The 26,884-nt window shown below is 39.2% G+C and overlaps 1 protein-coding gene across 6 annotated transcripts in view; it reads left to right on the top strand.

Annotated features, from left to right (window-relative positions):
* ccser1 (coiled-coil serine-rich protein 1) overlaps positions 1-26,884 on the top strand; it is a 123,709-nt gene that overhangs the window by 5,394 nt on the left and 91,431 nt on the right. For all 6 annotated transcript variants that reach the window (XM_074670299.1, XM_074670300.1, XM_074670297.1 and 3 more), the window contains exons 2-6: positions 1,676-2,691; positions 3,444-3,861; positions 5,570-5,754; positions 13,492-13,582; positions 16,714-16,816. In XM_074670299.1, the coding sequence (XP_074526400.1) occupies positions 1,699-2,691; positions 3,444-3,861; positions 5,570-5,754; positions 13,492-13,582; positions 16,714-16,816 (1,790 nt within the window). In that variant the 5' untranslated portion in view covers positions 1,676-1,698. The remainder of the gene's footprint in view (positions 1-1,675; positions 2,692-3,443; positions 3,862-5,569; positions 5,755-13,491; positions 13,583-16,713; positions 16,817-26,884) is intronic.

The following is a 26,884-nucleotide window of genomic DNA, read 5'->3' as shown; positions in this document are numbered from 1 at the left end:
CAGATATTCCGCATGCATTCGGTTTACTTTCTCAAACGGAAAGAATTTAACCTTTGTATAAACTTCATTCTGAAAAAAAAGTGCCAATCCGAATGGACATTTAATCGGTTTCACAGGGGTGGAATATTCCTTTCCCCAAACAGATTGAGGTATCATGTATCCACTCAGACGGAAAGTTGTCAGGGTGCGTTCTTTCAGCACATGCTCAGATATGACGTAAGACGCAACTAGAGACGTTCCTCAATTCTAAAAATGGTGGCGAGCAGTCAGCACTGGAGGAAAGTTTGTTTTTGGTTCAAACTTTGAAGAACTGAACATAATTGTTCGGACGGACGGACACGCAATACGGAGTATTGCAAGACTGTGATAAAACAAACTGTTGTCCTCCAGCTTTGATAAATCACGTGATGTTTACGTTTTTCTGCGCATGCCCCATTGACTATTCTGTTTGATTACAGCGGCGCATGTAGACCAGAGATTGGAATAATCCTTTCCATGTATACTATTGTTTTCGGAAAAGTCATACAGAAAGATTCCATTCGGGAAGACGAAAAACTTGTAAACGTGGCCAGTGTTGCTTTTTGCTCTGAGACCTAAAACTCAGGACACTTTATTGGTTGTTTAAGGTAAAACATAAAGATTTTGTTGTTTCATGGGTATTGTTCAATGATTTTCAATAAAATAAGATTGGAACATTGAAGGTATATACTGTCAGTTATAAAAAATAAAAATTTTGGTGCAAAAAAAAATTGGTACCGCCAGTGATCAGCCAAAAAATTGTAATCGGTTCACCCCTAACCTGAACACATTTTTGTGACTGTGAGGGAGTGGAAGAGTTGCCAGTTTTTCATGCTGGACATGAACACAGCATTGCAAGGTTGTATGTTGAAGAATGAATATGTTAAATTGAAAAATTTTGAGATTTTATTATTAAACAAATTAATATGTATTTATTTTCACACAATAGTACCGAAAATGGGCATCGGTACCGTATCATTTCATATGTGAAAGGTACCCATCCCTTTATTGGGCGCCGATTCCGATCAGTGAATCAGATTGGAGAAATCCCTGTTTGGTATCACCAACTCTATTCTAATCATGTATGGAGGAAGAAAGCACCTCCGCCAGGCATCTTTAGTGCGCTGGCTAGCAACAACCAGTATACCTGAAGAAGAAACAGGAAAAAGAGCTTGTTCTGTATTTTAAATTTGCCTGTCATATTTTGATATGTTTTGATATGTCTTCACAAGGACATAATCTAGCAGCGACACTCTTTTGTTTACCTTGTATAACTAATGATTGAGTGGCAGAAGTCTGTGGCATGCTTGGTAATTTATTTCTGAGGCATGAGCAGGCAAAAGATGCTGTATATTTTTTTTGCACTCTATCAGCATGGGAAATGTGATCCTTGGTGTGAGATTTCTCACTTTAAATGGTCTGTACACTGAAGCTCTGTGCACCGATTCTTTCAAAATGATGAAATAATGTCTGCTTTTCTGTTTGGACTTTTTCAAGCTTGTTTTTGTGAGCTTTTGGAAAAGAAGATGTGGGATTTCTCCTCTGACGCCTGACCTGAATGATCAAAAGTGACTGTAACAAGGTTTAAGTGTGTCCTTTTTCCCAAACATCAGGTTTCAACCGTCTGATCTTACACATGTTTCTTCTGTCTCCGCAGTGCTCCTCTTCCTCAGCTTCTAAATGGGTGAATCAGGCTCCCGCCGTTCCACACTTGTTTCGCGCCTGCCGATTTTTCGCCGCAGCAACAGCAAGAGGCAGGAGTCTCTTCCCTCCTCTCCATCTTCGGGTGGAGTAGGAAACGGTGTCCACAGCTCTTCCCCTTCCAGCACCAACTCCAGTTCTGGCAGTACAGGGAAACGCAGAAGCCTTTTCCGCACGCCATCCCTCAGCTTCACATCCAAGCGGAACAGTGAGCCTCGCATCCAGCCAATCAACCTAAACCTCACACCCCCTCTGTCACAGGGCACGGATGCAAACGGGAACAACCAGCAGACGATAACCACGTCAGTGTCAGCGGGGTTCAGCGATGGTGGCGGACGGCCCAAGCCGCGCCACTCATTTGGGTTTGGCAGCAGCAAGCAGAAGAAAATCACACGGTCTCAGACTGAGGATTTCGATAAAGCATCATCTTCCTCTTCCACATCCAATAGGAATGTGTTTATAAACTGCATCAGTGGCTCAGGAGCCAACGAAGGGGATGACTCGGGGTTTCTTGATGACTACAGCGGGGGCAGTACTTCCAACAAGCGACCATCCCGCCAAAAGAAACAGCTGCTCCCCAAATCTTTCTCAGCTCACCACCGTTTCTCCCGAACCTCTGATCACCACAGACCTCCTGAAGTGAACCTGGAGCCTCCAAGCTCCACGACCATAACTCCAGGGGCTGGAGGGCTAACACCGGGGTCGTGGCCTGGCGAGCTGCTGGGTGCAGGTGGTGAAAGCTCTCTTCAGTCCCCTATGATATCAGAGGACCGTACCACAGCCATCACCCCTTCAGAGTTCATCCCCATCACGGAGGATTCTGTGTCAGAGGTGGATGCCCTGCCAGCTCCAAGCCCCGGGTCTGGTACAACACCAGGAACAGCTTCTGTGCCTGGACTGGCTATTGACGAGGCTGCACCTGACCCTCTGACTGCTCCAGAAAACTTCAGCGTGGTTGTCTCTACCTCCCAGGTAGTTTCATATGAACATAAACTTTTATCTTTTTGAATCATTCACTATACTTTCTGATCAAACAGGCACATTGCATGTTAAAAAGAATTTGTCTTAGTATTAATAGCATCAATGTCTTTTTATAAATGCAGCTTTTTTTAAGCTTACCTTAAGCCTTCACATCAGTTCCCTTTGCTCTTAAAAACAAGAAGTTATGAGTCAAAGAATAATAGAAGTGCAGGGACAGGATATACAACCACTGGTGTCCTTGGATGTCAAGAAAAACCATAAAGGAGGAATATTTATGACAGCTGTGTGGAATCTGTGAAATTTGGCATAAAAATTGAAGCACTAGGCATGAAAAAGTCCTTTTATTGAAAGAGCCAAGGCAAGAAAAAGAAACCCATAGATGTCTGCGAACTGCCCTCAAAATTTTACACTTTTATGCACACCACTTTTTCTCCTTCAGAGAATTAGTTCTCTTTTATTTTCTGGTAGAGGAAGAACTCCAGAAAGGATTCTGTTTACCTAGTAATACATTTGCAAAGAGAAAGCTCAGTGCACAGGCCATTGAAAAGTAAATGCTTTATGACTGTGTTATCAAAACAAGCACACTACCGCCCGAGGACACAAATAACCACCTTTTGAATACTGAATTAGGTTCTTCTCTCTTTTAACTGCTTTTTGTCCTCAGTGGTTTTACAGTTCTCCTTTTGACTGCAGCATTTTAAAAAGCCGTTTAACACATTCTCAAATAAATATCTTCTCCTCAGGTTTTCTTCACTCCTGCACAGTCTAGCACTGAAAAACCCCTCCTCCCTGACACCAGCACGGCCAACAACACAGACTATGAGACTGCCATTTCCCTCTCAGAGCCTGAGACAGCTGTACCCTGCCTACCTCTGAAGGAACAATCAGCTGAAGAGAGGAGGGAGAGGGAGGAGGAGAGGAAGGAAGCCAGGGATGATGTGTTTGCAGAGCAGAGGAAGGGGTTAGCAGAGAAAAGGAAGTCAGGTTACCACACGGAGACCACAAGTGAGAGCGAGGCGTGTGTGGTTCGCAGCGAGGGCTGTCACTCCAACCCAGAGCAGTCGGAACGAAGGGCGAGACACACACTCTCTGTTCAAGAAAGAGGAAGCTTCTGTGGCTGCCACGAACCCAGGTCCTCACACTTGAGGAAACCACACACAGGTATGGAAGTGCCAGCACAAACACTGATTTACAAACAAATCAAGCTTCGATACTTGTTGACATTCCCTTGTGAGGAAGTTCTTGACTGTGAACAATGTCCCCGAAAAGACAGTCTGCTACTGCTACTGGCATCTGAAAAACTCCTGCCTTAATTAATGGCAAACATTTATTTATGTTTGCGTCATCGTAAATCTAAGAACTTGGAGCTCATGGCCAAGCCCACTTAAGAGATTCCCTCAGATTAACTGTATATTTTTAATCACACCCGGCTCTGTCTCTTTTTGGTGATCACTCTTTAGATAACTAGTATAAACAACATCAGGATTCACATTTTCCAAATTTATTGTAGCTAAAAGCATTACAAATACTACATATTTTAACAGCTTGAAACATGAACTCTTGAACTTCCATTCCCTTTAGCTGCTGTTACTCATAGAGTTAATTAGAGAATGCCTTTTGTGTAATGAATCAGTACATTTTGTTTAAAAGCGTTGTCAGACTGAAAAGCTGGTCCCTGGCTGTAAATGATTTCTTTTGTCTCTCTTGTCCTTCCTTTCTTCTTTAGCTGCTGCAGAGAAAGTTTTATCGCCGATATATTTAGTGACAAAAAGGAATAACCTCTAAATGGGATGGCAGTGTTTTTCAGAAACTGTGTACCACATGTCATACCTAAATCGGAAGTAGAATTCAGTCTTCATAGAAGAAAAAGATCCTTCAGCTCAATTAAGGGAGTTTGTTTTAACAGGACTAATTTTCCATGCATGTAAAGAATAGAAGTTTAAATGAGGAGAAGTCAATTTGGTTACTGCTTTACAGACAAAACATTATTTAGAAACACAGAAACAAATAACTATGGCCAAGATTTTGATCAAAATATCCTGATCCAACTATAAATACATTTCAGCATCAGCCCTGCCAGAGGTAAACTTGCAAAGAAAGGAAGACTGCCTTACAAAATCTGCTCTGGATGGAGTAAAGCAATGATTTTATACATGCAGCACTGATAAAAGATTGGACTTGTCAGTTGGACCCAGTATCAGCAGAAACGTACCATTTCCATCTTCACAAATAATGTCACAGGCCTCTAGTATGTGGGTCCCTTTATGCTGGCTTGAGGCTTTTACTGCTCAGTGTAAGGCTGAAACTATCTGTGCTCAGAGCCATAAACATACACACATATATGAGACTCTCTATTTGTGTGTCTGTGTAAGAAAGACTTAGATGATGGTTGGAAGGAGGGCTTTTTAAATCACGCATTTCCTTGATTAAGAAGAGGGCTTTATATCATTTGCTCAAAAAGAAGAGTTACTGAAGTGCTTTGTTTGTCTCTCTGAAGAGTATTGCCCCTGAAATCTCATATTTATTATGCAGATTTATTGTTATACAGCAGGCTTGATTTAGGTACTCAGACTAAACTTTTATTACGAAACAGCCATAAATACTATTTGACTGGATGCGAAATTGCTGAAGAGTCACATAACCAGATATATAACTTCATTTGAAAGGCTGAATATAACAGAACTGCTTTGATATTAAGCTTAATGAAAAAATCTTCCAGGAAATACAGCTGACTGCCAACAAATGGAGATATAATAAAACTATCTGGAAGTCTTTGCTGTGGATTCACTGTTACAGCGTTTTTCACCTTTATTCATTCCTTCCCTCCTGTCTGCATCTCATCTAACCTAAACTTCTCCTCTTCTTCCAGCCTCTCTGTGTAGCAGCGTCAGCCCCTACCATGAGGTGATGAGGATGGAAAGGCGTTTGCGCTCCTCATCTGAGGGGGCTGGGGGGCCTCGAATCCATGGCAGCCACAGGGATGCCCCTGGCATGGAGGGATGTGGTCTGCTTAAACACAGAAACAACTCCTCATCATCCAAAATGGGAAGTCTGGTAGGTCATGAGCTGTGTTCAAGTGATTCTGTGTGTCTGTGTGTTTATCAGGTGCTTTGAAAGCTGAAGATTATATAAACGCACTAAATGCATTATGCATTATTATCATATTACTGTGATTATGTGTTTTGCAGACCTTAAGCCACGCACAATTATTATCGTATCACACTAAGCAGACACTGCCAATGTGTGGGTGAAATGTATGGCGCAGTATGTGCGCACCATGTTAATTAAGTAAAGCATTAATAGACCCAGACACAGAAAATACAATTAACATGACTAAAACAGCTTAGTGTGAGCTTCACGTTCCTTCATTCATCCTGAAGATTATTAGTATGGTGGTAACCAAAGTGTATATGTTTTCTGTTTCAGCCACATTGGAGTAGAGAAGAGAAGAGAATGTAGGACCACAGAGGCCATTCTCTCAAACTTAACTGTCCTTTTTTTGCGCTCTGCTTTCTGCCTTAGCGAAAATGGCCCACACCTTTTAGCAAAAAATAAGAGTTGAAGTCTGACATGGACACCTTTCATTTCTTTGGTGTCAAAAAAATGAGAAAAGGGAAAATGGTGACAGCAAAACAATAAAACAGATACTGCTAGACTGTTGTGATATTCACATTGGGGGTTAAGAATAGCATGAGAAGCTACTTGGCACGTCGACACGGAAAAAAGATTTGAGGAGATGTAGGGAAAAAGATACTGCAAGGTCAGAAGACTCAGACGGTGGATTCAGAAGGTAAGGAGGTTAGTTAACGTACTGGAGCTAAAGCATAAATTCACGTTATGACTGTACTTCTCACCTCTCAATAAAAAGAGAAAAAGTCTTAAGTTACACAGAGCCTCAAGCAGAGTACGTCTCACTTACCACAGACTTTGGAAAACATTATAGTGAATTTCCCCTTTTTTAAATGACTTATACGGTATGGACTTGTTATCATAATATGTCATTCTGTGAAAATTTGAGACTGGTACATCTTAATAGAAAGTCATTCACATCACAAAATGATCACACAACACTTAATCAAAAATGAGCTTCCAGGATAAACATTGCTGTGAAAAAGAGAAGTAATAAGTTGTCTCAAACTGAATACAAGAATAAAACTACAAAGGAAGAAATTAGGCAACAGAAAAAGCAAAGAGAAGATGATTAAAAAGCTCACTGAAAGCATACAAAATATCTTAGTCAACTAATTTCCTAAATGAAATAATGTTCATCTCTCACTGTCAGATTCACCGCCTCAATAACAAAACGGCTAAATTGAAGTCTGTGAAAGCTTACATGCACAACATGAATCAGTGAGTTCTGTGAGGTGACAGCAGAGCAGCGCAGTTTTAAATAAATGCACTTGATTTATCCGGAATACCAAATCACAGTTGCATCATCACAGGAAGCTTTCACAGAGAGCTAAAAAGGGTTGCTGTAATTGGCCACAATGGTAACAAGCTGCCAGCTCACCAGCTCATAATTATCAGTATGATAAGGGATCCTTTCTAATCGAACCCGCTACCTGTGCCTCTGGCCATGAAATATCCATAAGTGTTCCAGCATGCTCTGGGCAAAATCAGCCACAGTGCACTTGACAGTGCTTTTCAGCTTTGATTCACACAACTAATGGTTTTTAATTTTCATTTACTTGTAATTAAAAAGTTAATCCACACTCTGGATGTTGGCTGGAGGGATTTATTTGGAATTTGTTCATTTTGAGAAGTTGGGCCAAAGCAGAATCAAAGGCAGTTTGTTTTTAGTGTTTCAGGAGTCTGGTTCTCTCTTAAACTAATTTTTTAATGTTCTTGCCATAAAGCAGAGTCTACAGAAAGATTAGGGAAACACATCACAAAATGCAGCCACATTTAGGTTTTGCCTTTTAAACCTGCATCATTCAAAGCAAAGCCCTGAGATGAGTTTTAGTGTGAGTGTGATTGGATAAAGTAACCTAAACAATGCTCAAATCCTCCAAATGACTGTTCTTCAGACATCCAGTTTGTTAGCTTTTTGCTGTCTTTCTGTACAACTCTCTTTGTTGGTTCACGCTGTAGCTGAATCTACATTTGTTTTCTTGCAAGGGGCAGATGCTTCTGTTTGTTTTCCTACAAACACACTGAGGAATCTCTTTTAAGCAAGAGCTAGGTGAAGTCAATCCCATTTATTTTACCAGGACTAAAAGCTTTAACCTAGAGATTAAAAAGGACAGGGATACACGCAGCACGTTGCTTTGTGCTTAAAAGACTGCATCTACATCTCGACAAACACTCATGGAGCAATTTCCTTTCCCTTTTCTTAGCCCTTGAAGGGTTCTCCTGATACCTAAGTGTTCAGAGAAAAAAAAGCAAAATCCTTGTAGTGCATATTAAATTATGTACGTAGCTTTATAAAAGTTTGGAGGTGGGAAGAGGACCCTTGTATCAAATAAAAAGGTCCCTGTTGAGGCACCTCTGCAGTGTACTGGAGTGTTGGCAATATATTTAATGCCTTTGGGTGCAAACAAAAACATCCTCCAGGTAGTGAGGGCACAGTTTGGCTGACTGTGGTGTTTATGTATTATGACAATACACTTATGCAGAGACAGTATGCTGAAGAGATGTTCCTGCTGTGTCATTACAGCCCAGACAGAATATAATTAACTCACAGCAAAGATTTGGTACGTCGTGATAAATGACTAATCAGTTGTATTCACAGAGTTGAAATGTAAGGTACCACTGTGAAGCAAGGCAAAGCAAAGAAGTGTTTGCTTAAGCTGTTGGGTGATCTCATTATAGTTGTTGTTATTCTGAAATCCCTGAGGGATTCCATAAGATGTTCATTGAAGAAGGGTGTACACTTGTGGTTGCTCATACATTTCTCAGTGACAGCAGTGATGATATTGTGGTAAACTGTGTGTTTAGATTGAATTCCTGCTGGCTAAAAGTGCCTTGATTTCAGAAAATCTGCCATATCTCAGAGACAAGCTGGACTGCTCTGAATGTTTACTTTTGTTTATTTGTTGATTGACATTTATGGCAGGATGGTTCTCCTGCAACCCACTCTGTGCATATCAGCTGCTTGAGATGCAGTGTTGAAATGCTGTGTACATCTTGTTTTCATATCCTTGAGTCTGATTGCTGCCATGTAAGGGCTAGATATCACAAGTGAGGTGACACCCGTATTAATCAAACAACAGATAAGGATTCCTTTCCTCTCCATCACAGAATATGTAACGATCACTGTTTGTGTTTATTTTTTATTAATACAATCAATGAGGATGTTCCCAGACACTGGTCTTGAATGTTCACACTCAGCAAAGCAAAGATCATATCAAAGCAGCAACAGCTACAATACAATCATATAATCCAAACATATTTTACATTTAATCATTTTCTCTCAGGCATGGCTTATAAATGTCAGCTGGTCACACAGGAGAGCATAAAAAATAAACTCTGAATTTATCTTATGGCTTAAACACTACAGTTCATTTGCAGTAGCAGCAATGCTAGATTGGTCAAGTATGCCACAAATAAAAAGCACTGATTCAATAACAGGGCGCATCAAGGCATTTATGTAACGAAAGTCGGCATGTTTGCTGTTTATTCTTGGAACTTTTTTGCAAATAAAGTAAAATTGCTGTTTTTTCTCCCTAATGTAAGACATGGACTTAATATTAAAACAACTTCTGTGATGGGAATACCCACAGCATGTCTAAAATGTGGCTTTATATAACAAGGCAATTATTTCCTGGTAACTCCTTGTTTGTATTTTGATGGTTTCATTTGCAAAACACTGAATAGTGCAGATGCTAATAAAATAGTAAAAGTAACGGGAAAGAACAAAGTTGAAAGTTGGTTTGGGGCTCATAACCTTGCACAGAGGAAAAGCTGTGTGCAGCACTCAACCACTGAGGACAATAGAGACAAAATTAAAGAATGTTTTTTTAATTCACTAAAAACTTCTTTTCATCCATAGAAAGTGGCTAAAGAGCCCCATGATAATCCCTTTAGCTGCATTTTGTGTTTCTTAGTGCTGAAGTATTCTTTAGTCTTAATTTGAGAGAACTGTCAAGAGTGCACTCTTGGCTAGCAACATGCAAAAACGTTTTCTAAATGTGCTTCTGAGCTAGTGTGTGGTCAGAGTTCATCCAGTATTCCATACAAAGGAATATGAAGTTCATGTTTCATGTTCAACATAAACTAATTAGCAATGTTTTGTTACGTTAGATGGATGTACCCTCCTTAGTTCAGACAGACATCACTCTTTCTACTAGTTATTGAAGACGAAGCACAAAAGTAACAGATGACAAATGATGGTGTGACCCAGTTACGGTGCTTCTGGCTGCATTTCTGTAATTGGCTTAACATTTGGAAACCAACCATTCAACATGTCAATGTTGAATCAGATTTAAAGTAGGAGGAAGGGACACAGACAGATACAGGTCAGTTCAGATAGGTTCCACTTTGTTCAGCATGGTACCAAACAGGTAGCTGGCTCAGGTAAGTGGCTGTACATTCAGCCATTCATCTTGTCCAGCCTGCACTATGCCATTGCCAAGAAAACTGGAACAGATAAATAGGATGAAGTTGTTTCTTATGCTATATATCTTGAAGGCACTTTTTGTAGTATGACACTGTAATAGCAGCTCACTTTAAATGCATATGCCTTCTAACATGCCCTCGCTAAGTACTTTATTCAGGAGTCTTTTTTTCTTAAGACTACAAAGCTGTAAAGGCTGGAGTCATATTTTATGACTCATCAGCATCAGTCACAACATTTTCTCATCAAGATGGCGACTCGACAATATGAGTCACAGTAGGGTTTTTTAATGGGGATTGAGATATGTGCCATAAATTCATGGCCATGTATTCTTCCAAACAGTCACAACAGCGTACAGCACTATGATTTAGCATTTTGAATGATGTTGCTTGTTAAATGTGAAACAGATATTTGCTTTTTTCTGAGACAAACGATTATTCTTCATGGGAAGGAGTAAATGTTTGTTGGAAATAACAGCTGTAAGGTGACAAAAGTTGCACAGTGTGAGTAAAAATCAGTTTCTTTTCATTCAACAAATAGATTTCCGATTTGACTGGACATTCAATCCTCTGTTCCCTCCAGCACATTGTAAACACAACTGCCTGTGAAGTGTCTGCTCAGACAGAATGAAAGTAATTTGTTTGTCCATATATTTCTCATTGCTAGGAGCCATAATACCTGACTGCAAAGACCAATCTCTCCTTGATATGGACACATTTGCCACCCTAAAGCATTGTATAAATGTAATTTTCATCGACTTTGTGTATGACTTCCACCGGGCGTGAACAGATTGGAACCAGTGGCTTTTAATGGACACAAAGAACCTTTTCCTTCTCTTTGTCCCTGTTTTTGACGTCATTCTGCCAAACAGTTAAGAGATGGAGCCATCGTTAATGAGACCCTGAATCTGATATTATCTCTATTAACTCAACGATTATACTCACTCAAATCACATAAGCGAGGTAAAAAGGTGACAGCTCTGGGTTGTAAAATCATATTAACACATTTCTGTGGTTAGAGGGTTACGTTGAAATGGGTAATTTAGCTTCAAATGAAGTCTGTGTGCAGCTGTATCACACAGCCTTCATTTCTTTTCCAATACCTTTTAGCTATTAGCTTTAAAGCCTGTAGAGCTCAAATGAGGTCTTCTTATGCGATTGCAATACACTGAAATTCATTCTGCTCTATTTTTTTTTTTTGCCTGATGTTTACTGCCCTGAGCATCCGGTGAAGAGACAGTAATACACACATTCATCCACAGACAGCAATGGCTCCACACAGGTGCGGTATTAGAGGGAGCATTGATTTAGTCAGAATTCTTTACTCTCTGTCTCTCAAAGGCACAAACAAACACAGTAATGGACAAAGGTGTGGTTGAATAGTTAGGCATGTCACTAAGCAGCATTGAGGCTCTTGTACTCATCTAGGAGGAGATCGATACAAAGAGCGGCGATGGGATTGTTTACGTCCAAGCAACATTGATGAGAGCTGAACAGGAGATTCTCCTTTGTTTTTTTCTTTCTGCTTCTTAACTCATTTCACAAAGGCCTGCTTCATTGTAGTTTCTTGCCGTCCTTTAAGCTTTGTTTGTTTTAAAGTTTAATAAAGTTCAGGCTAGGCCTTTCTATCAATAAAAAGTGCTCTGAAGGCCTGTAAGAAAAACCTGCCTCTTACTTTCACCTCACAGCCCTTGTCTAAAACGTTTTTGCTGAGAGTTAGATTTTTTAAAAGCCACAATTCATAATGAGTAATTGTTTGTTTTGGCCTTGTTGGTAGACAGACTGCTGATGTTTCCTCTGCTGTGTGAGATACTAGTATATTCCTTCCTCCTCGTAATTATCAGTATATCTCTGAGGTTGTATAGTTCTTGTTTATTGTATTCAGCCTTGATCAATTATGCAGGAATATCCGTGCATGTTATACAACCTTGGCATTACAATGTCCTTTTTCGGTACTGGGTAATTGAAAGAAACCTGCTGATTTGTGAAAGTGCTCTACCTAGAAAGAAGAGTGCTTCACCCCATTTATCTTTGTCTTTGTTTGTAGCTGTATGCGTGTGGGTGTATGACGTAAACAGGTTGTACAAAAAAAAGGATGTTAATCACATACATTTATGCTGGTTTCTGATGTTATTTTGGTAACACTTGACTATATTTTTCCCTTCTGCTTTTATTCCTTCTGTTTCAGTTCCTTAATACAATTATTATGTGTTTGCTATGAAACATCATGGAGTGTTCTAGTACATTTCTTTAGAACCCAGTCTCTTAGCCACAGTTTTTATCCTGCAGTGAGTTTTATTGATGTCCATGAGGTGGCAGCATTGACTTTAGAAATGCAACTAAAGGAAAAGGAGCTTCATGGGATCATTATTACTTCATAACGGCACCAAGAACATGGAGGCATTGACATGACTCAGTATTCTTTTTTTGGTTTTAAAGATGGATTAAGCAGAATGTATTTGCACTGCCCTTTTGAGTGAAAAGTAAAGCCTTGTGTGCTGCTTATTTGCACACCATGATTTAGGTTAACCTCTATTAGTTTTTTTTTGTTTTTGTATCGCTTGAAGTACGTTATTTAGAAAAAGTTGGATTTTAAGTTTTGCTGCATTTGTTAACCTTTCAAGGAAACTAATTTCATATGCAGACAGATGGTACACAGTCTACATCCTCATTCATTATACTCATTGCTTTGTCAAACTGAACCTTAGTCCTTAAATAACAGATGTTTGTATAAGCTTGGATGCATTAATGATTGACTAAATATCTAATTAGGAACTGGGAAAGTGAAGAACAAAAATTTAATTTCCTCATTACAATCTAAGTGTAGACTATAACCACAATAAAATGTTAATAAATGCAAAACTAAACAAAATGTTTCAGAATGTTTTGAGCCACCTGGATTACCTAGAGTCAAATAATTTATTACTTTGCTTTAATTTTTTAACACTGCTTTTAATTAAGTAGTTTTGTTTTTCTTCTCAGAGTTTGTAAAGCCGGGTGGATACCAGTGCATTAATGAGTATTTAGCAGAAATTAAGTTATAACTTTTCATCAAAATAACAGCTTCAGAGCAAGATTTCTTTTCCAAATGATTTTGTGTATCAGGATTACAGATCTACCTCATTTTTTAAAAATTATGGTTTTATATTAATTATTACTCACTGTTGTTTTGTTAGTTTCATATTAATTTAAACAGCATATATTAAAGTTTGCGGGCTCTGTTTCTTTTTATTTCAGGATGTTTTAAACAATCTGGGTTCCTCAGAGCTGGATGAAGATGATCTTATGCTGGACCTGGACCTCTCTGATGATCAGCGACACCGTCATGGTAACTAAACCCCCAGATTACTTTTGTGTCTGGTATATTTCAGATGCAATTAAATAATTTGGATACATACAGATGTTTATCGAGGAAGAGGAACATAAGTTGTTAAAAAGTCAAACTGAGTGCAGCTGATTCAGTTCAACACATGGTTTAGTACTTATTTTTGTATTTGTTGGTCACTTTCTCTGAAATCATAGGATTGCCTTTCCCATAAGAGAGTTTTTGTAAGCATCATGCTCAAATGAATAGAGAATATGTAAATCTCATTCCTATTCTCCACCCTGTCTTTATTCAAGTCAATTTCTCTTCATATTTTGTTGCTCCTTCAACGATTCTCATTGCTTCTTCCTTTTTTCCTCCTCATCTCTTCACTTCGTGTCTCTCATTTTGCTCATTAAGCCTCCACCACGCCATCACCTTTAAAACATGAAACAACCACTCTCCCTGGTTCTCGTAACGTGTGCCATCACTTTGATGTTGTTCCCTCATTTAGAGCAATTTATCTCTTTTGTGGTTTTGGCAATTCAGCCACACTCCTCCTGACATGCCTCTTAGTTGAAAAGTGACTGTCACGGGAGAGATAATGCTGAAGCTCTGCCACAACAACATCCCATCATATGAATCCTAAAGAAAAAAACCTATCGAATAGAGGCAACCCCAGTACATGGGCATAGGTAATTCTTTAGAATGAACTTACTAAAAAGCTTTGATTGAAACTGCATGTGCTATTCTAATGTGACATTTTCCTGTAGGAACATTATGATAATTGCGAAAAATTGTAAGCTCTTGCAAACACTGTCAGAACTGATTAAATTTCTAGTGATCTCAGATTGCAAGTGTTTGCTCATATTAATAAACATCAAAATGCATAGACAGATCATTTACTTATTGATGTAGACAACTCAATCATGAGCTTAAAATGTGATTTCTTTCCATCTATGTGCATCTAATCAATCAGATACATGGACTACATGGCTGACTGTAAATATAGCTCCACGTAATACATTTTATCTGGAGCCTGCTTGTGTGAGAGAGCGAGTTTTAGCTTTTACTATACTCTAACAGTCAATTTAGATCTTAATACGAGGTTAGATTCCTCTATCTCAAGGCAACGTTGAAGTCCCAGATGGACTCAGAATATTACAGTTGCAGTCAAATAAAGTGAAATACTCAGAAGCACCTTAGAGTGGAGAGTACAACTGGAGCTCCAGCACTAATAAACTGGATTTCCTGTGCTTATGAAGGTTGGAGAGTTCCAGAAGGGAGGGGTTGTTTGAATCAAGCACTCACACACCCACACAAACACCAACCCACACATACACACACCCACACACAGATTTAAAACCTCTCTGAGGCATGGCTGGGATGATGCAGAGCTGGAGGAGGCACCATCATTAATACACACACTAACACACTAGCGTGCATGCTTAGTCATTAGACCTAATGGTTTGCAGACTATAGCATGAAATTAAAGGTTTGATGAATAGTTCTCATAAAGTCAGGGGACTAAGACTTGGTGCAGGCGCTGAAAGAAAATGGTTCTATCGCACTTTCCCTCACAGGGAGTCATTTAGATACACACGCACAACTACACACAGAGCAGACAGTGACCACAGAGCAGACAGACCAGAAATATGCACACACACATATGCAGACACACACATGCACAACTGGACACACACCCACACACTCTCATTGGCACTCGGCTCTCAGGTGGCTTGTTGAAGCCTTTATTAAAAAGCAAGCAGTTTCACAGCAATTTATAGCCAACAGTGTGCGGCTGTAGAGGTTTTTGTGTTCGTACTCACACTGTGACCTGTGCCCTGTGGACAGACGGGGGGACCAAAAGAGAAGGACGCCAAGAGACCTTTACAAAAACATGCAGAAATGTCAACTCATGGCTCTACTGCTACTTTTTATTACAGGCTTCATGCCTTATGACTCTGTTAAATGTGCCATTTAAAGTAGCCGTGGAGTTTATTTCAAAAACGGATAACATCCTCATTATCCAAATGTCTGAACAGAGAATTTTCAAGAACTACTTTTGGATGTTATTTTTGAAGCTTCAATACATTCCTAAATCATGAGACTTGTAGACGTTTTTGGATGAGTACGAAGCATGAATTTGGGTCAGGTTAGGGTCCTTTTTAGTGTACAGAGAGCAGATAGCTTAAAAAATGTAAAAGGTCTTTTTAGCTTTAACTTTAATGTCTGCTGGAATTTCTGTCTTACTCAACTAGTCTTAACAGAGCTAAAGCCCATGCTGTGTTGTGGTTTCTGGTTGCCTCATGTCTATTTTTTTCAGTTTGATCAACATCACCACTCAGCTCCTTGTTTGCTTTAACTCCACGCAGTAGTTCTGCACTTCATTCCTCCTCTCTTTTTTCTCTTCTGTGTTGATGACCAGCCAGCTATGAACCCAGATCAAGACTTTCATTGGTAGAACAATTTAAGTTTGTTTTAAAGCTAGCACAAAATTCTAAAAAACAAAGCTTTAAACAAATTTTCAATCAGAACTAGAAAAACACTGAGATAGTGCAGACCTTCACCAAGCATATTGTGATTGTCACACAACTCTTTAGTCCTATTTTAATGTTATACTCCCTTTCAGCAGACTGTCTGCTACAATTTGGTGTTAGTTGCAGGTTTGTACGATAATTTGTTACCTGACAGTGTTGAAAATTACAATCACTCAGTACATATTTCATATTCCAGATCTCAGTATCCAGAATATTGCCAGGATCTAGATAGTGCTTTTACATCTGTCAGAAATGATCATGACCTTGTCTTATATTCTTTTGCAAAGCAGCCCGACCATTTATGATGGAGTTATGTACACATATAATGAAAATGGCCCTATCTCACAATGATAAAGAAGTCTTTAAAAAAATCCAGAATCCAGATGGTGATCTGGGTCACCTCCAAAATTTAATTACTTCCTTCTTATCCCATTTTGAACATTTCCTGAAAATTTCATGAAGATCCGTTCATAACTTTTTGAGTTATGTTGTTCACAGAAAAACAAATAAACTGTCCCAAAGACATGACCTCCTTGGCAGAGGTAATAAAGCATTAAGCTGGACTGGGTGAAACTTGACATATTGACTGACGATTGTTTTTGTGTGTGTCTGCAGTGTCCAGAGAAGACTCCAGCCAGTCGCTTGCCTCATGTCTCAATCTGCTCCCGTCCCCCATGGACCAATCAGGAGATCGAATTCCAGGAAAAGAACACCAGAGGTAAAAATGCACTTAAAAAATTACAAATCTGTTGTGCTTTTGAGTTTTTAACACTACAAAATACAAAGATAACTGAATTAGCAAAAAGGGATAAAATGCTTGCAGCCTAATTTATGGAAATTTAGAGCAGTTGTTTTTGCACTTTATCACAGTTACATGTTGGTTTGGAAAGACAACCACATAACCCTGGTCACGAAATACATGGGTTAGATGGAGCGTTGTGTTGTTTTGTCTGGCTAAAAACAAGATTCAATCAAATCCAATTGAAGTATGGCTCAAAGATACGTTTTGATGCACTTACCCACTTGGCCACAGGGGCATTGATCCTCTGTGCAGTGCATCTTAATGGCCTTAAAGTGACTTTACAACTTATTTTCCTATACACAACACACCCCGTTGCAGCTCGAGAGACAGAGATGGAAAGAGAGAGAGGGAGAGGGAGGGAAATTGTCTATTCTAGGAATTGCTGATGTTAAACGTTCCCTGTAAATGCATTACATGTTTTATGTCTTTCCCTCCCGCCGAGATGAGACGAGACTCTAGCACACAAAGACGGAGGGTAAATAAATAAATAAATAAATCAACTCCCTGAGAATGAATATGCAAGCTGCCTTTGTGTTCTCTTTTGTCTCCCAGTTGCCGACGGCTGATAGAGAGGAGTTTCTGTTTGTACGTTTGAGAAGCTCTGCCAAGGACTGTTCCATATCTGATTTGATTTGGCCACTTGTTTCTTGTCTGCACTCAGGAATTAGGATTGGTCTTCTCTGTGATACAGAGAAATACAAGCACACGGACACACACATATGGGAAGTGGCTCTGTGGATGAAGCTTATTTGGCTTTATGGAGTCAGTGGGCAATAAAAGGGTTGTATCATCAGAGGTATTGTCTGGTGATGTGTCTGACACCCCAGCAGATGATTATTACTTTACCTTTCAGTGCCCCTCTCTCTACTCTGGGCTTGGATTTGCTCTTTTTCTGCTTGCTGCCATGATGACGGTGTATGTATCTCCATTTGTGTCCCTGGATAAACTTGCTGTGACGTGTTTTACTTGCAAAGACAGCGCAGGTCAATTCGTGTGAGCCCTTTTGAAGTCGAGGTTGAAGAGTTTATGCCCCGTCACTCAGATGTTAGGCTTAGCCTTGCCGTCTTTTTATGAGAGGATTTTTTAATCACTCTTCTAACTGTCTTTGAATGTTTTTGCTGAATAGAGAGATGAATTTTTTGTGTCTAGACAGTTTCTGTTAATCATGCAAGTCGGAAGTCAACCTTTTCAACTCACCAAAAGATTGCATCAGATAACTCATTGCTTGTTTTGCTTTGACTGATTTTTTTTTTTTCAGCACTTGTCTTTAAAAAGCACAGGGGCACTATTGATAGCCACACATTCACTCACAAAATGTTGACATTATGTCACTCTGTATACAAGATTATGGCTAAAATGTCATTAGTGATACTTCTCATACGCCTCGCTGTGAAGTTACAAAGGCATAATGGTGGGATGAAGCTGAGCCAGCATCCCTAATAAAGCTATAGGTGGAGGAAGAAACAGGCTGTGTTCTTTGTGCTACTGAGGTGTATGGGGATACGCTCATCTTATTAGATGAGATGTTATGGGGTTCCCCAAAATCAAGATAGGACTGTAATTTAACTCTACTATTAAGAAAACTTAAATGAAATGAGAAAAATGTATCTTTCACTTACACAGAAGTCATAAAAAGCCAAACAATTGCCAAGTCTACATTAACTTGGGAGAAAATAAAGCACAGTAATGATGACATGATTCACGTTAGCCTGAAGATGCTAAGGAAAGATGAGTGTTTGCTAAAGCAGTGCTCCAGTCTTACAGAAGTGTGACTGATCAGTTCTGTTGCATTTGATTTGCAGCTAGAAGCACAATTCAATGCGGGGTTATGCCTATAAGTCACTGTAACTGTTTACATGACCTGAACGTAGCTTGTTATAATGAACTCTCACCGATGCGTCTCACTGCTTCAGTGACTTTTTTTCCAAGTCACTTTTTGGGATTTTATGCCTTTAATCAGAGAAGATAGGACAATGGTTAGAGCAAAAAATGGGGCAAGATTGGGGAGTGACATGTAGGAAAGAGGCCACAGGTCACCTGGGCTGCCTGTGTGAGGGCAAACCTCATAAAGCATAAATATATGGCATTACACACAAATGACACAGTGTGGATGTGAACATGAAAATAAGAGTAGATGTGAAACAAATCATGATCATGGAGTTGGTTGTTGCTCTGTGTAACTATGAGTCTTGTCTGTATATGAAATCAACTGCAGCCTCACTCTGTTAACAGAAGCAATAGATAACAGCTGTCTCATATGAACAACCCCTCTGCAGGTAGGACGTGCACTCTGAGATTGTGGTAACACATTTAAATTTTTGTCCTGAACTATGCCTGTAGCATAAACAAGACGCTCTCTGTAGAAATCCCGTAACTTTTCTTCATCCGGCAGTTTGGCCGTGCCTTTTCCACTGGAGCAGTTTTGATGCAGCGTTGCCATCACGTTGGTGAAGTGCAGTTAAAAAATGACAAATTCACCAAGTGCTGTCCTTGGAAAACAGAGTTTGTAATGAAAAAAAAAAGTTAAAGTGTAGCGACAGATGATATCACCTGATCAAGAAAAATTGTCACGCATTAGCACAGAGAGATCTTGTGACATGGCAAAGCTTCACACCTGTCGAGCTTCACCAGCATTGTATAACTGTGTAACACACTTGCAAACACGAATATGCATTTGGGGGATTCAGTGTCAAAACACAAAGGTGGAGTGATGTTATGGTAGAGCTTTATTTCGATCTTGCTGCAGTGCCCTAATGCTACATGAGTCTGTGTGTGTAAGGTTAACATTACTTTTCATTTGTATTGTACTGTCTACACTAAAAGGGTATTTCTAACATCTCTTTGAAGCTGTTTTTGGCACATCATAACTCTTTGCTAAATGCTAATGTAAGCACGCAAACGTGCTCCAAATGACTATAGATGCATCATGTGTTTTAAGAGTCTTTTTACTCCTACAGTGAGGCAGATATATGAAAAAATGGAGAGTGTGTTTCATTCACTAGGGCAGGTTATATAACAGAGTCAGATTCAAACACCTCACTTGATCATCATGTAACACCAGTAAAAAGGTTAATACCCCCACCATGGTTGCTCGACAATTTCTCTGATTCCGTCTTTCTGATCATTTTCTGAGAGATTTACTGTAAGATGTGTTAAGTCTGAGGGAGAATAAGCGGAGATTGGGAGGTGAAAGAGAGCAAAAAGTGTTTGCCCAAGGCTTGCTCTTTCTCTCTCTCCGTCTTTCTTTCACCCTCAGCTTCTCTCGCTCTTTGTCTCTGGATCCACAATCCCTTGAGGGGACATTGATTTGCTAGAGGCAAAGCAAGCTCCCTTCTGTTCCCACACAAAAAACAACACAAACACACACACAGACGCAGACACAAACACACACCTGTCAGTCATTCAGCCTGTCCAAAGAGAGTATCAGCTGCAAGATACTGCTGGCTGTCTGACAGGCTGCACAGAACATCTGCTAAACACACACAGACACACACTAAGTCTTGCATGCATACCTTTTCCTTGATGTATGATAGTTGGATGATTTTGATCACAGTTGTTTGGAGTCTGTTTATTCCTTTGTAGCATTAACACTGTAATTATAAAGCTATAACAGTTAATGTGCTCAAAAATTCTGAGCCCTTTTGTGATTATTTACATGAAGTCTGAGAAACTCTATAAATAGAGCCCAAGCCCACCAATCGCAGAGATGGCGAAGGTCCTCTTGGCACCTTAAGGATTATTATTTTTTATGCCAATTTAACCCTAAATTGACTATGGTATTCTGAAAAGTAAGTTGGGAAATTGGTGTTAAATGTAGGATTTTCATGATTCATAGGGTACATATTCCAACAAACTAGTCCTAGTTTTTTTTTTTAATCAAATCAACTTCAATCTTGGCATGTGCATACTACACACATTGTTGTTTAAAAGTTATCAAATGATAATTTTGTAACTCAACGGGCATGGCCACAAACGACCGCCGAAGCTTGCATGTGCAATCTTGGATCAGGACCAAAACACACGCCCATGTTCATTGTCTCAGCCCAAGTGCTTTTGCCTCTCTTTTAGTTTAAAGTACAGTGCCCCCTACTGTCAAAAAGAAGTTGTATGTTTTACTTTGTGATTAAAAACTCAAATTTACGTATTCTTTTAAATTGTGCTCAGAAATGTCTTTCAGGTCTCAATAAAGGATCACTGATCAGATCATCTCCCATAGTAAGTGTCTATGGTGCTGCATCAAACTCTGTTACCACGTCATAAACTAGGAAGTCATTCCCGCTCCTTCGTATAAAGTCCAATCTGCTTTGAATTTTACATACAAGATCTAGGCCCACCTCCCAACTCGTTTACAGATGCTTAAGGGTGATGGGAATAGTGGCACCTTTTGGACACAAGCAGTATTTCATTCCATAGACACCTTCGAACATACTTCAAATCATCCACATTCTTTAATGATCTCTCGCCAATTACCACTGAAGATGATAAATATACAAAATTCCTAGACATATCTGGTGGTTAAGAGGACTACTGCAACCTACTTTATGATTAAAATAACCCATGTGTGCTGCTTTAGGGCAACACCTTATCTACAGATCTTGCTCCACATGGGGCAGGTGCAGCATGCCATGACAGGCACACAGGGGCGAGGGCCCGCTTATTACTGCTTGTGTCTTTAATACCCTATTAATTAATTATTGTAAGATGAAGTGCCCAAAACTAAGAGATATTTTCACAGAAGATCAACAAAATCCTTCACTAAATTCCCCCAAATTTGCTGTTGCTTTCTAGTGAGAGAAATGTTTAGATTTTTAGAGGATAAATCAGATATGAGTCAAATTCATTTTGCATGGAGCAGTGTGCGTTTGCCCTCAAATAAACTTTCAACACTGGGACTTCATCCAGTCTTCTTTCATGCTCACATTTTATATTTAAATGCAAAAACTCCAATTTATTTGGTCTTACGAGGCTTCATGGCAGAATGTTGATGTGCAAATTTTGTTTTTGGTGGAATAATGAGTGTAACATTTTATGAGCTTTGTTGCATTAAACCTCTTTTGTGTTTTGCTCTCTCGCCAGTTGCAGTTCCTACTCTACATAATAATGCCCATCTTCACTGCATGAAAGTAATGAGTGTGCCTCTGTGGTGTTTGCTTGGTGGAAAAGAGGCTGCAGAGCACGTATTATACTGGTTTACACTGAATATTTATCTTAGTGATGGATCTCAATGCCTGTTCTGTGCTAAGACACGGACTCCTCTCTCATCTCTCCTATAGAAAAAGACAGAGGAAATTAATTTTTTTTTTTTACAGTTGGGATATAGCTAGCTTGTTGCTATAGTAACAGCAGTCTGCCTGTTGAGTGTTCCCTTTCCCCTCCTCCTTTCTTTTTCCCTTTTCTCTTTTCAGTGCCTTCGATTGCAATGCAGAAGACAGGTAGTCCAAAGAGAGGACGTGCAAACACTCAGAGGTGTCCTCGTCTGTCAGCTTGCTGTGGACACTCATGAAGTCTTAATTCCCATATCTCTCTTCTCTTCTAACTGAGAACAAATGTGTGGCTGCAGCATTCACGCAATCTATTAATAACAAGGCTGATTAGGTAAATGTCAACATTTAGTGACAGGTCCCAAGTTACTGTTATAATAGCTTAATTAAACATGCCTTCTAAGTAAATATTTTGTTGCTTTATATATTCCCAAAATGCTAGAGATTTGTGTCTTGGCTCCATCATGCTGCTGAGACTCTAATCTAACAGCCTGCCAAGTCAAAGTGATAAACAACTTAAAAACACTGCATGCCTAAAACTGCACAGGGGCACTTACACCATCATTTTGTACTAAAAGGCAGGGGTCTTAAAATTCCTCTACCTGTGTTTGATTATTTGATTTTCTTCACAATTAAAAAGAAATACAATAAGCCAGTTCTTCTAATTCAAATGCAGTTTAACAGCAGAGTGCAGGAATGATAGTGCATACACTTTAACTGGAGCCTGTTAAACTCAGAAAGACACACTCGGCCTGCACTCAGGTAGACAGTGATAAACTCACAGTGGGCCCTAAAGTCTCCCACAGAGACATGTAATCTGAGATTATATAGAATCTGCTCACACACACACAAACATGGAGGAACAAATTTATTTAATGTCAGTATGAGTCATAAAGTACATCTGCCAAGTTTTAGTCCAATCCCACCAGACTCAGTTTAGTCAGCAAAAACAACACACACGTCAAATACTTACACATTCAATTACATGCACACACGCACATTTGTAAAAATAGACAAGCATAAAGAATCCAGCTGAGCCTTGGAGTGGGGCTGGGGACAGATAAAATGCACTGCAGCATGATTTTCAGAGACACACACAGCATACAGTGAGAGTTGGAGGGAACACAGAGTAGCCTCCCCTCCCTCTCTGCTCAGTTTGCTGCTGTATGATGCTGCCAAATGTCTCTTTCATCGAGGATAAGACTACCATATTCAGATGTTTTACACTTTAAATATCAACAAAGTTCCTCAGTTATTATTTTCAGAAATCTAGCTGAAACATACTTTATGTTATTCCTCTCAGGCTGTGCCAGCAAACTGCTTTCATCACATCAGCCTTATGTTATCCAGAAGCCTTGTAGGAAAACTAAGTCTATATTCTCAGACATTTTTCAGTTTTCTGATTGGCCTAATAGGCTGAACATGTCGAAAATCTTGTTGTGTGGGTCTTTTGTTATGCTGGTTGGTGTTGTTTAGCTTCTAATTTTTATCACTCTGTGAGGCTTTTTAAATGTCCAACACAGGGAGACTAATTAGTGTTGTCTTTTGTGTTTTCCCCTCTCCCTTTGAGTGGGAACTTGTGGTTCTGATTTGTCATGCTGAGAAACACATCAAATTGGCAATGAATAAGTCATTCCTTTGCTCTCCGTTGCTTTTTTTCCCAGTCAAGTGGTCTGTTCCAGAAATGAAAGGCATTATTAAGTGGTATTCACTGTTTTTATTTTGTTAACAGATTGTTAAGACATGACATGAGTCTGTTGTTAGCCTGAACTTTTAATATTTTTTTTCAGCATATGGAGGAGATTTGAATAACAAAGCGAGGGATGCTCTTTTGTATTTGGCTCTTCACGCAATATCTGCCTTTGTCTCTGTTTATTTTAAGATTTTAAGCTTTTTTGCTTTATTAGACAATAACAGGACAGGCAGAAACAGAAGAGGAGTAATATGCAAAGAGCCCAGAGGCGAGACTCAAACAAGGTTAGCTGCTTGAAAACCTTTTTAGCATATCCCTTTTTTCTGTTGTAGATTACAGCAAACTGCATACTGATCCTAAACATTGATTTAATGCAACATACTAAGATTGGGCATTTTTTATCACCTATGACCTGTAAACTGAGGCATGTTGGGGTCTTTTGAAGTGAAATTAACCATTCAAAAGCCTGGGGTTTTGTTGTTTTACATTATCGTAGTAGCAGAAAGTGGGTGCTTTCTACTTTCTGCTACTTAAGAATGTAGGGTGCAGTATGTACTGTTTTCCGCTTTTGAAGTTTGTATGTTGCATGACTGTTCTGTTGGATCTGTTTTGTAGTATGCTTCACTATTTTTATTTTCTAATTTTTTGGAAAGCAAAAGTAAACAATGGCCAAGCTGATAAAACCAAACCACTTCTGTTGCATCCACTTGCGATTTTAGAAAAACGTGTGATGTGATATGTTTGGAACTGAATAATTCTCACAGTAATGAACAGTTACCTGTGAGTGATCACTGACATTGTTTTTGCAATACTTCAGTGTAAATGTAAGAAACTTTAAAGTTAAGTGGTATTGTAGCAGTTGTGGTAACTTACCACTAGGGATAGACCGATTATCCCCTGGGCCGATTATCGGGGCCAATATTTGGCATTTTGGGGCATATCGGCATCAGCCTTTTTTTTAATCTGAAGGCCAATAATGCTAATGTCAATGGAAAATCCCATTGATGGACTAAAGCAATTCGCATTGTGACTATCTTACTGTCCATGAGGTTATTTTAACTTCCACAGACACAAAAGTCAGTCCTCTTGTCAATACCCACAGGCATACGTTTTTCTGCCCCTTAAAAAATAATAAGAAATGTGTTAAACTGCAAACATTCAGGAGCTGCTTGTTGTGCTTCTATGTACAGAGTTTCTCCCTGTCTGAAATGAATTCAACTGCATAACATGCCTGTAAAAGTTAGCACAAACTCAATTCTGTCCAGTTTTATTGCAGTTACATAAAAATTTTGGAAAACTTCATTTACTGTAGAAACTCTCGCTATTTTTTTTGGTTTAACTTTATAAATCATGCTGCTAAGCCTGGGAGCTGTTTAATGAACATATGTTTGAAGACATTTGAATTCAGTTAAGTTTTGGAGTTTTTATTGTTCAAAATTTTTACGCCGATATTTTCACTTTGCCTACAAATCAATTTGGGCTTCAAAAATTGGTTATCGGCCTCCTTGCCTACTAATAATCATACTAATAATCAGTATCGGTATCGGCCACATCGGTCCATCTCTACTTACCACACTGTAATATATCTAAAACGGAGTGCCAACTGCCAAAAATGGGAAAAAAAATAACAACACTAGTGCCATGCATTGTGGGAAACAGAGTGTAAGATATAGTAGTCTGCTTTGTATTGAGATTTTTTTTGAGTCTGTATGACATTCAGGTACTACTTGCACACTGCAGGCTTTGCTTTTGTTTTCAAACCCAGTACAACACTTTGCTGCAGTGCTCCGGTGTTTGGTAAAGTTATGCCCATGACACCTCAGAGAGGCTTAAAAGTTAGCTCTGGCATCCCAGAACCACCCTCCTTCATGCCAGCTTTCACCGTCCGTCATAAGAAGTATATGAAATTTAAACAACTTGTTGTGTTTGTTTTGGATCTCACTTGCTGTGTGATGAACACATCAACGTTGACAGCCCTGGTAAAAGGTTTTTGAATGAATACATTGCAAGTGTAATCGTTTGTTATTAACAGGCTTTAGTTTGGCTCAAGAGTGCTTTTATTCTATCTTTACACTGAAATTAATCTCATGAAGCCGTAAATGAAGTGGTGTTTATCGCAGTCATGCATTTAAATTCTGTGCCCACTGAGCACATCAGACAGCTGAGAAATAATTAAAGAAAGAAGCTGAAAGCTGATGGATGGACTTGTTATGAAACAGATACAGGGTAACTTGGTTGTTGATGACACAAATGTGTTCATTACTTAACTTTTAGACAAGTACGTAGGCATGTTTCAGTGGTTGGCAGCAATTGTTATCTTTTCAATCTTTACAATCATAGACATATATCATCCTTCCATCAGTATGCACAAGATGTAAGTAGGCAACTCCACCAGTGTTGTGTCTTTGAATACACAACTCAATTAATTCTTTATATCCTGTCCACTAGTGTCCCTCTAATCATGAATATGCATTATTTTTTACCAGTTTCATGGAAAAAGCCTGGTGGGGGCACAAGTTCCTTAAATATCCTGGATTAAAGCAGCTTATTCCTGGAACTGTGGAAAATTTCCTGTAATGTCCATAATCACCTGAATATGGCCAGAAAATAACAAGCACAAGCATCAAAACATTAAGGTAGCTACAAGATCAGAAAAAAAAAGTTGTTGTTGCGCTACAGCTGTGAATAGCTCCTGTGGGTGAGAATCTCAAATGTGAATATTTGACATCAGTTTGACTTTAGTGCAGAATCACTGTAAAGAAAATCAATTTTACCTTTATGATTCACTATGGCAACTCTTTTTTTTATTAGTGCTGTTATTATGTTCCAGCAGTGATAACAGTGCTGGTACACAACAACAACAAATCACAATAATGACGCATCTTGAACAATATATACCCAGCTTCCTGGAAGGAGGTGCCTGTTAGTGACAGGGGTAACTAGAGCAAAAAGAGAGCCAGCCTTTCAGTTTGTCATGATGCTATTAAAGCCTATCCATTTCAGCCTTAGCTTCACACTGTGTTTGCTGCT

The sequence above is a fragment of the Halichoeres trimaculatus genome, unplaced genomic scaffold (assembly GCF_033239565.1).
Source record: "Halichoeres trimaculatus isolate MK-OKI-2021-1 unplaced genomic scaffold, fHalTri1.1 fHalTri1_scaffold_5, whole genome shotgun sequence".
Taxonomy (NCBI): Eukaryota; Metazoa; Chordata; class Actinopteri; order Labriformes; family Labridae; genus Halichoeres; species Halichoeres trimaculatus.
The sequence above is the reverse complement of the archived record's forward strand: the minus strand, read 5'-3'. Positions and strand labels throughout refer to the sequence as shown.